The sequence below is a fragment of the Eretmochelys imbricata genome, chromosome 3 (assembly GCF_965152235.1).
Source record: "Eretmochelys imbricata isolate rEreImb1 chromosome 3, rEreImb1.hap1, whole genome shotgun sequence".
Lineage (NCBI taxonomy): Eukaryota > Metazoa > Chordata > Testudines > Cheloniidae > Eretmochelys > Eretmochelys imbricata.
In genome coordinates, this window is record NC_135574.1 from 144,931,533 (window position 1) to 144,942,602 (window position 11,070).

General features: G+C 40.3%; 1 protein-coding gene across 1 annotated transcript in view; it reads left to right on the forward strand.

Moving 5' to 3' along the window:
• CRIM1 (cysteine rich transmembrane BMP regulator 1) overlaps positions 1-8,518 on the forward strand; it is a 309,698-nt gene extending 301,180 nt beyond the window's left edge. The window contains exon 17 of the mRNA XM_077811884.1: positions 5,633-8,518. Coding sequence (XP_077668010.1) covers positions 5,633-5,809 — 177 coding nt within the window. The 3' untranslated portion in view covers positions 5,810-8,518. The remainder of the gene's footprint in view (positions 1-5,632) is intronic.
• The last annotated feature ends 2,552 nt before the right edge of the window (positions 8,519-11,070 follow it).

The window sequence follows — 11,070 nt, forward strand, 5'->3', positions numbered from 1 at the left end:
CTTCATCATTCACATTTACCATAGTCATTACAGGAACTAATTATCCATTTCTATTTAGTTTATCATTCGTATAAATTGATATTTGAGAAGACACATGTTGCTGGGCCCAGTAATTCCCAACCTTTTTTGTCTGGGACCAACTCCTCCCATGGATTGGTCCCTGGGGTGTCTAGGACCTATCACACCATGCCCTCAACCTGCTTGTCACATCTCACGTATTCCGTCTTGCTGTGCTTTTTACACTTTTTTTCTTTTCTAGTAATTTTTCTTGTTACTTTTTGTTGTTTGTTCTTGTTACTCCCACCAGGCCCTCCTCTTGCTCCTCAGTAGTCCCACCACTGTGTCCCTCTCAGCACCTGCATGTTCCTCCTCTCTTACAGTCATGCTACAAAGCAGTTTGTATAAACACAGTGTAGCACCACCTAGCGGAAGAGTACATACCACACAGCCGGAAGTAGCAACAGATTAAGGAAGAGAACATACAACCAGTGCCCAAATCCCTGTAAAAAAGGATTGGTTTGCCCCCACAGAGAAATTTGGGTAGGAACAGCTGCACTATACCTTCTCTTAATTTACCATAAAAGCAGATAAGTGGGACAATAGCAGATCTTTACTAATTTTCTGCTGTCATATCACATGAGATGTCCCCTAAATGTTGTAAAATGTTACTTTTTGGATTGTTTTGACAGAAGAAAAATCAAAGTTGTTTAGGGACGTATTCTGACCCTTTCCTCACAATGAGTAGAACCTTACTCTGCAAGTGGTCCTAGTGACTTGAGTGGGATGACTCTTGAAGTAAGGGGCTACTCAGTATAGCATAAGTCCCAGAATCTGGCATTTAAGTTGAAAGGGCTATATCTAGGTTTATTTGTATGAACAAGTGAATAAGGGTTTGCTGGATCAGGCCCTAGATTTGCTAAGTAGTTGAAATTTACCAGAAACCTTGTTTTTGGTATTGCGACTAAATTTAGGAAAATCTATTACCTTATCCAGTCTTGTTACAGAAGCATCTTTGTTTCAATCTCTAGCACCAACATAGTGTAACACATTGACTTAGATGCATGCAGTTGTTCCTCACAGTTATAGGCTAGTTCTCTTTGAAGACTTGTGAATATGCAAACAGTCAAATTTTATTTAATACTTCACCTTTTCTTTTTTTGTTTGACAGTTACTTCCTTCAGATACCCCTAATTCTTTTGTACCTCTGTCTGCTGGGTGGGGAATACTTCCTAGTAAGTTTTAACAACTGGGAAATGTCTCAGGGTCCAACTGTACATATTCATTAGCCTTCCTGCCACCCTTACTCCTCCGTGTGTTCTTTAGGGAGTGTATCAAGAACAGTGCTTAAATCCCACTATTGTTTGCCATCCACTTTTCTCCTCTTATATAATCATTCTTAATTATCATTTCTTAATTTATTTATATTGTTTCTATATATAATGCAAATAATACAAGAATGAAAATAAGGTCTCTGGTCTAGAAAGGTTACAGTCATTTGTGTGCTTGAGATTTCTCCTATTCCTTATAACAACTTTCTTTATAAACAGTCTGGAGCAGCCAGGTCTCTTTGGGTTATTAGTATTCCAATAGGTCAGTGCCCATTACAATTCTGTTGTGGGACAGGATTTTCCTAGCTTCATGGACACATTGAGCATGTGGCTTCTCATTCTTAAGAAAAGCAAATGAATAATTCTCACAGTATAACTACATTAGAAATCATACTTAGAGATAACTCAATTAGGAAGCCCTTTATAATAGTAACAAACCAGATCGCTGAGACTGACACAAGCCTTTGATCTGTTATTCTTTTTGAAGTCTCGCCATTAATGCATTAGTCACTTCAGCCACATAGCCCTGAATCACTGCAAAATCCAATAAACATGATGGGTTTTTCCCCAAACATGGAATGTTTTCAGCTAGAAACCACAAGCCTCTCATTTGAACTACTGGCAGCTTGTACGAGAGAAAACAAAAACAGAAGGAAATGTCAGCCATAAGATTTCATCCTACACAAGTGATGACATTTTACTTTATATCCAAAGCAAACAAATCTATAGTAGAGTAACTTCAAAAAATAAAACATTACTGCTTAATATTAGGATACAGTTCACACCACCAGAACAGAAGCTCTGATGCTAACTGTAATGATCCAAAAGAATAAATGGACATATTTAACTGTAACCAAAAAGGCTTATATTACCTCAAATTTGAAAAACAAAATTGATTAATATAAGGCAAATTATGTGAAGTCATTCCAAAACCCCAAAGATCTAAATATTTGGGAATGTTTTTGCTCTTTAATACATGAAATGGGAACTGTACAAATTAATCTTACCAACAATTTTATTCCTACATATTGAAAGAAGAGGCAACTATCTATCTTGACAGGGAGGTTAATGACATGGTATTACTAGTATAAATCAGTGCCAAATAATATAAATCTGTCTTTATACATTAAAATATCAAATTGATTTTCTGTGACAACCTATTTGTAGACTTATTTGGTAGTGGTCTAAGCACAGATTCAAATGCAATCGTTTCTTATATCATCACTAGTAAACATCTTTTTCGAATATTTTTCATGAGTAACAGCAATTATGTGTGGTTAAGAGTATTAGACCCACTGTAAATAGCTTTCAGATCTGGGAAATGTAGCGTCTCTTCAACATTTATCTGACTTGGCAAACGTTTATTGTGTACTTACACTTCACTCTACCACACATCATGAGTTAAGTAGTTTCATCTAATCCAGGATTCTCTTATCTAATTTATGAGAAAGTCATGCGGAACTGTATCAAAGACCTTACTAAAGTCAAGAAGCACTATGACCACTACATTTCATTTATCCACCAAGCATTTTATCTTATTAAAGACAAAGCACCAGGTAGTGATGAGTTACAGCCTCCTGTATAATATAAGAGTAGGGAATCAGGTAGGTGAGCCATTATTTTTAAGACTTTTTAATGCCAAAGAAGTACAATACTAAGTGTGATAGGACAAGAGTGAGTTTACTGTCATTCCAATATAGAAAATAAAGGTTGTAAAAAGAGGCTTTATAGAGAAGTGGAATGTTTATGGTACTGATCCTACAAAATGATCTGTGGACTGGACCTTCAGACCAACACTGAGTCGTGCTAAAGTTAATGGGACTCAGCACAGGCATAAAAGTGTCAGTTCAAGCAGATCCTTTTGCAGGAACAGGGCAGAAATTAGGAAAGATTTTTAAAAATAATTTAAGGACTATTTGAGGTACATCTGGAAAAGAAAAGATGATTTGATATGAGTAGGCCCGGATTACTGAATACAAATCTTTGATCAATAAATCCCTTTATGATTTGGATCCTCAGAGAGAGAGACTGTGCACCCTTAACTCTATCCCCCTTGCACATGTGCATTATGTTAGTCTAATTACATGATCATATATTATTTTTCCCACAGAACTCCTGCCTCATTCAATGCACAGGTTAAACAGTGAGGCAGGATGTGTAATGAACGAGGCACTTGTCTGTAGGACCCCTGATTCATTCAGTGCAGAAGCTAAAAGTTGTATAATAAATGAGAGGAGGAACTGCAGGTACAGAAAGGATGGTCTTATGATTAAGGCATTGGAGGGGACCCAGGAGAGATTAATTCTATCCCTGGCTTGGTCACAGACTTACTATATGGTATTGGACAAGTCATTTTAAGTTTTTCAGAGGCATTCGCTGATTATATGTTCCGTATTTTTGGATGCCCAACTTGAGATGAACGTGGCTTAACTTTCAGGAGTGCTGAGCACTAACAAATCCAGATGAATGCAGTGCAGTTATAGTGTAGTGTACTCTGCTAGATACCAAAAATCATGGAAGGAACAGAAACACTGGATACATGGCTTATTACAACAATCTGTAAACCACTAACCCCCTCTTTTTCCACAATGACTACAGAGGCGTAAATGGGCCACTCTGCCTTGAATGGGTCCTTATAGTAAGTGCTAACTACTTATGCTAAACAATCTGTTCCACCTTGAATTTTGCTGAGACGCTGGGAATTCCTCTTCCAGACCTGAAGAAGAACTCTGTGTGGGTCAAAAGCTGATCTCTCTTACCAACAGAAGTTGATCCAATAAAAGATATTACCTTGTCTCACCCACCTTGTCTCTCTCAATTCCAGCTGGTCTCTCTCAAATCCAGATGAAGTCATTGAAACTGTGGGTTCTCCGCACCTTTGAAGAATCAAGTACTAACTGTCTCAAATTAGGCACCCGATCACTGAGGAACCCAAAATTAGTGTATAGTTTTGCAAATTTCAAGTGAGCACAGAGTCTGTGCCATCCTTAATCCATTGGCAGTGCCCAACATCAGCCCTGTCCCTACCAATTATGGTGCCCTATGGAGCCTGAGCACCTGCTTCCCCCACCCCGCACGGAGAGTCTGCTCTGCACTCAAGGCTTGTGGGGCCGCGGAGGCAGGAGCTGTGGGGAGCCGCTTTGGGGGGCTCCACAGGCCCAGAGTGGCCCGGGGATTAGTGGGGGGCCTGGCGCCAGCAGCAGGAAGCAGAATGACCCAGCCCACTCCGCTCCCCCTGCCCCAACTGTGTTGCTCGGGGGGAGGGGGCTTGGGGAAAGGAGTCCACCCCTCCCTCCCCCCCCAATCCCTGCATTCACTGGTGGCGGGAGGTGGACCGACACAGCGGGGAGCCAACGGAGTGGAGCGGGCTGGGGCTGGGTTGTTCTGATTCCCCTCCCCCTGCTGCCAGCGCCAGGCCCCCCTGCTAATCCCCCAGGCGCGTCTGTCGCTGAGGGAGGAAGCTTGGGAGAAGATGTGGAAAATGGGGGTGGGAAGAGGTGGGGCAGGGGCTGAGGGAGTTGTCCCGGGCCCCACAGCCCCTAGGAATGTCCCAGCCCCTTGCTGTGGGTGCCTCCCATAAGGGGGCCAGCTGGGGGATGGGGCTGGCTGCCGCATACGAAGCATGCACCTGCGTAGGGCACCATGAAATTTAGGGCAATTTGGTGCCCCAAATTTCGTGGTGCCCTACACAGCTGCGTATTCTGCATCTGCCTACGGACGGCCCTGCCTGGCATCCCAAAGAGGGCAGGTAGCCCTCTCTGGCCCACAGAACAAGAGACGTGTAGGAGGAAGACTGGGCTTTGTAAAGAGTTGTAATAGAATAGCAGATGTGCTGCCTTTGCCTATCAGAGAATTCTAGGAAGCAGAATACCAGTGCTCCCCCAAGAGTCATAGCTCCATAGCAATTTGTAAACTGTATTTTATCTAACAGGCACAATCCAGCCTGAAATTATAAATAATGTTTTCATTAAATGTAGAATGTAAAATGCTTTAAAATATATATAGTAAAGGTAGCAGAGTTGTCACCAAATCTTTCCAGATGAAAAGGATTCATTTGCCAGCTTCTGGTCCTACACAATTATATACCTGTGGATCAAATATCGCAGTCCTTACTCAGTCCATGGGAGTCTTGACTTAGCAAGGACTGCAAAAGTTGGACCTTTGTAACAAAGAAAAATAAATAGTTTAGTATGATTTTCTTTGTGTGACCTGTGTGTCACAAACGTTTCCCATACCTATTGTGGAGAGAAGACAACAGTGAGGTATCAACTGGATTTTTATGGGTTTTTTTTCTTTTCCAACAGCCTTCTTGCTTAAACAATCAGCTGGTATACGTGGACTGCAAGAAAGGTACCATGGTCCAGGTGGACAGTTCTCAGAGAATGCTAAGAATTGCTGACCCAGATTCAAGATACAGTGGATTCTACAGCATGCAAAAACAGAACAACCTACAGGCAGATAATTTCTATCAAACAGTTTGAAGAATTGCACCTTTGCCAAGGATTTGAGAGAGAGAGAGAGAGAAAGAAGGAGAGCGAGAGACTAATAAGTCTGCTATTAAAATAAAACTAGAATTGTGCACTTGCTTAGTGGATTGTATTGGATTTGTGACTTCATGTACAGCTCTAAGACCTTACTGGGATGGGCTCTGACTCCTGCAATGTGCCAGAACAAGCATTCCCACTTTTCCTTGTGATAACTGACCAAGAGTTTTCTTAGAACCAAAGTTTTAAAACTTGTTAAGATGTATTTGCTTGTAACATAGCTATAGAGATTGTTTGGGTGGGTGAATTTGGGGTTGGGTGGTGAAATGAGAGAAAGCTTCAAAGAAGAAAAGCTGGTCAAGCTTGGCTCGGGGAGAAAACAAATAAAGAATATTGCCAAGCATCAGGATGGTGGCTTTTCTTGTTGCTCTGAAACTGCATTTGTTGCAGCAAAGCCTAACCCCACATGGAAACAGAAAACAAAGAGGTCTGATTTTTTTCCCCAGCTGTTGCTACAAAAGTATATTCCTAGAACAGAACCTGTCATGTCACAGGTGTGGTGTAGCTGCATATATTTTTCTATATGACAAGAAGCTGCAGTAGTTAATGATATAGCAAGGAAAAGGTTATAGCAGAATATAAAGGGTGGGTTTATTAAGGATGTATAAAATTATACCTTGTGCTGCTTTTTGTTTAAATTTTGTTTTCTGCTAAGCTGATTGGCCAGATTTTGGCAGAGTTAGCAAATGACTGAGGCCTAAATAATTCCTGATATGAGCACTGGATCTTTTGACGGCAGTATTGAAGGAAGGGAAAGTCAAGAACACCATGCAGTTCCAGGGGCTTTTGTTTGTTGTGTTTTTGTTGTTTTGTATTATTCTCTGGTGGTTCATACAGTTTCAGTGGAGGAGTAGGAAAAAAATATTTTTGTTGGACAAAGCTCTTGCTTAAATGAAAGAGTAAAAAAGAGACTGTTTTAAGGTTTTTCCTGTTGTTTTTATTTACTGGTTATGCAGATTAGAAACTACTTCCATGCTAGGAAGCTACTTAATTTTAATTGTATATTATTCAAGCACCTTTTTTGAAGCTCAGAAAAAGGAGATCATGCTTCTTTAAATGTTAGCATTATAGGAATATTTATGTAAATATAATTATGCTAAAAACAACAAAGTATTTGTATGTCTGTGTGTATATATGTGCATATATATATAATGTGTGTGTGCATACACACAAACACACTATATTTGTATATGTATATATACAGTATATATATAGTATCTATCTGTATATATACAGTATATATATATATAATTTTCTATTTTTTTCTTGTTGAATGTATTTTTATCTGATAGATTTTCCCCAGAGCAGAAACAGATAAAACAGGCATTCCACAGCAGTGCTTAATTGCTTGTGAGTTTAGGAAAGACAAGAGGAGCATCTCATTCTACCTACAGTTTTATTTGATTTGAAAGTGTTTAGCGTGTGTGTGTGTGTGTGCGCGCGCGCGCACGTATGTGTGTATGTATGCGTGTGTACACTCTTGTGTTTGCGTATATGTGTGTATGGTATGTGCACGATTATAGCAGTAAGCGTTGCTCTTGCTACTTGCTACATTTCAGGGTGTTTCTTATTTTCTTTTCCTGCTTAGCCTTAAAAAGGCTTTTAATGAATGCATCAGCTAGAGACACTGATGGCAATATACATGCAGCACTAATCAGCTCCGTAGAATAACACCATCAGCTCCTGGATTTTTTTTAATTCAAACAATTGTTTGAAACAACTACTGGAATATTGTCCACATTAAGCTGGAAGTTTGTTGTAGCTTGCCTCATTGATAACTCTGACTGTGTAATACAAAGTTAACTTTCCAGACAGGTCTTGGCACTTTTATACTAATTACCCATTTGTGCATTGCCTTTTTTTCTTTTACAAATGCTTGTCATAAAAGACACAGATACCCAGTATGCTTAATGTGAAAAGAAAATGTATTTTTTTGTAAAGGAACTCTCAAGTATTGTTGTAAATACTTGGTCAGAGGTTGCTGAACTTTAAAACTGAAAAAAAAAAACCTAATTTATTATTATAATGACCTAATTTATTAATCTGAAGATTAACAATTTTTTGTTTTAGAATATCAGAAAGGTGTTCTAGCTGTTTGCATCAAAGAAAAAAATAGGTGTATCATTAAGGGTCATCATTTTTTCTATTTATATATTACTTCAGTTTCCAAAAACAAGTAAGAAAAAATGTAGTCCTCCCAGCATTTTGTACTCAATATATTGAAACAGAGATGTTTCTGTCCAGTTATTACAAATATTCTGTCAAGACAAATCATCCATTCCTTGCATAAGAGTAAGCAGTCTTTATCCAGAAATTGTAAAAGCTTGCTTTTGTTTTACAATCAAGGCCATATTCTGAAAATATTAGCAGGATATAGGACATGGTGTAAAATGTTTTTTATTATTATTTTATTATTATTATTTTAAAGATATGATTTATCCTATGTGCTGTATCCATTACACTCTTTTACTTTGGTTCCTGTTGTGCTCTTGTAAGAGAAATGCAGATATAATTTTCTGAAAAATAAAATAGACGCATATGTGGCACTCGGAGTGCACTGCAGTTCAGCAGATTGCTTGTTTACTTTTTTTAACTGTAAGGCGGTTTCTTGTAATTTGGCTCTTGGCAGCACAATAAAAATTTTAAACCTAACGATGCACTTTTTAAAAAATGTTCATATGTATGACTACCATAAAATGTTTGAGACATTAGTTTATAAATTATTTATTCTATGGTGATTTATTTCCTTGAGATTTGAATTTGCACATTCTTTTTCCCCAACATTGTTCTAAAGTAATTTTGAACCAAGACAGGTCAACTAGAGCCCTTCCGATGAGGGACAGTTTTTGTCACACACATGAGGTTTAAACTGAAGAATTTTCACAGGGTCATTAGAAAATGTTTGTGGAGTTTTAGCAATAAAATTATGGACTATACCAAACTTCACCTCATCTCATAGACTGAAATGACTCAAATCTTAAACTTTAAATTAATTCATCTTAACATAAGAACTACTATACTGGGTCAAACCAATGTTCCAGCTAGCCCAATATCCAGTGGCCAGAACCAGAGCTTCAGTGGATGTGTACAGAAAAGGGCAACTGGAGTGATCCTCCCATCTTCCCTGCCCAGCTTCTGTCAGTCAGAGGTTTAGGGTTGTACCAAGCATGGGGTTGCATCTCTGACCATCTCAGCTAATAGCTATTAATGGACCTATCTTCCATGAACTTATCTAGTTCTTATTTGAACTGTTCCACGTTTGGCCATCACATCCCATATGGGAATGAGTTTCACAAGTTAATTATGCACGGAGTGAAAAAGTACTTCCTCTTGTTTGTATTAAACCTTCTGCCTATTAATTACATAGGGTGACCCCCTGTTTTTTGTATTGTGGGAATGGGTAAATAACACTACCTTGTTCACTTTTACCTCACCATTTGTGATTTTATAGCTCTCTACCATATTCCTCCTTAGTCGTCAATTTTCTAAGATGAACACCAGTAACCTTTTTAGTCTCTCCTTGTATGGAAACCGTTCAATACCTTTGATCCTCTTTGTTGCCCTTCTCTGAACCTTTTCCAGTTCCACTATAGCCTTTTTGAGATGGGGCAACCAGAACTGAACACTATTCAAGTTGTGGGGATATCATGGATTTATATAATGGCATGATATTTTCTGTCACATTTTATACTCCTTTCCTAGTAGTTCCTAACATTGTTAGCCTTTTTGACCATTGCTGCACATTGAGCTGAAGTATCCCTGGTGACTCTGAGATCTCTTTCCTGAGTGGTAACGGTTAATTTAGAACCCATCATTTTGTGTATATATACAGAGAAAATGCATGGGGGGGCGGGGAAGGAGACGCAGGGTCATGTGCTTCCCCTTCCCCCAGATTTCTGCCAAGGTTTGCTGGCTGGGCCCTGTGCAGCAGCTCCCCACTCAGCAGGTACCAGTCATCTGTGCATGTATAGTTGGATTTTATATTTTTCCAATGTGCATTATTTTGCATTTATTAACACTGAATTTCATCTGTTATTTTGTGAGATCCCCCTGTAACCAGGGCCAGATTAATGCAGGGGCTTTAGGAGCTGCAGACCAGCACCCCAGGCTAAGTGGGGACCAGCGCAGCAGGGCTCAGGCAGGCTACCTACATGCTGTGGCCCCACACCACTCCGGGAAGCGGCTGGCTACTGGCATGTCTCTGTGGCCCCTAGTGGGGGGAGGAGGCGGTTCCATGCACTGCCCCCACCCTCAGCACTGTCCCCAATGGGGAGCTGCGGGGGCAGCACTTGCGGGCATGGGCAGCGCACAGAGACCCGCTCTCCCCCTCCCCCAGAGGTATGCAGAGATGTGCCAGCAGCTGGTCGCTTCCAGGAGCAGCATGGGGCTATGGCAGGCAGCCTGCCTGAGCCCTGCTGCACCGCTGGCCAGGAGGCACCTGTGGTAAGTGCCTCCCAGCTGGAGCCTACACCTCACACCCCTTCCTGCACCCCAACCCTCTGCTGCAGGTCAGAATTCCCTCCTGAACCAAACTCCCTTCCAGAGCCCATGCCCCTCGCCCTCTCCTGTACCCCAACACTCTGTCCCAGCTGGAGCCCCCTCCTGCACCCAAACTCCCTCCCAGAAAGAAACTAATATAATAGCTGGTCTAAGGAAAGATGTAGGTTATTTTGAATTAACTTTACTATATTCTACATGTTTTAAGTCTGAAATATAACCACAGAATTGCTTTGTTAATTAAAAGGTAAGTTTAGTATGGTGTTAATAGCTTCAATGCCACAATTGTGATCATTTTGTTTTAAATTAGGAAAAAGACTTGCATACAGGGAACCCACAAAATCTAATAGCCCTGGGCCCAGAGGAGAGTTAAACCGGCCCTGCCTGTTACTCTTTGCAGTTGGCTTTGGACTTAACATCTTGAGTAATTTTGTATCATCTGCAAACTTTGTCATTTCACTGTTCACTCCCTTTTCCAGCTCTTTAATGAATGTGTTGAGCAGCACAGTACAGATTCTTGGGGGACTCTGCTGTTGACCTCTCTCCATTTTGAAAACTGACCATTTATTCCTACTCTGTTTCCTTTCTTTTAACTGGTTACTGATCCATGAAAAGGACCTCCCCTGTTATACCATGACTAATTTGTTTCCTTAAGACACTTTGGTACAGGACCTTGTCAAATGCTTTCTGAAAATCCAACT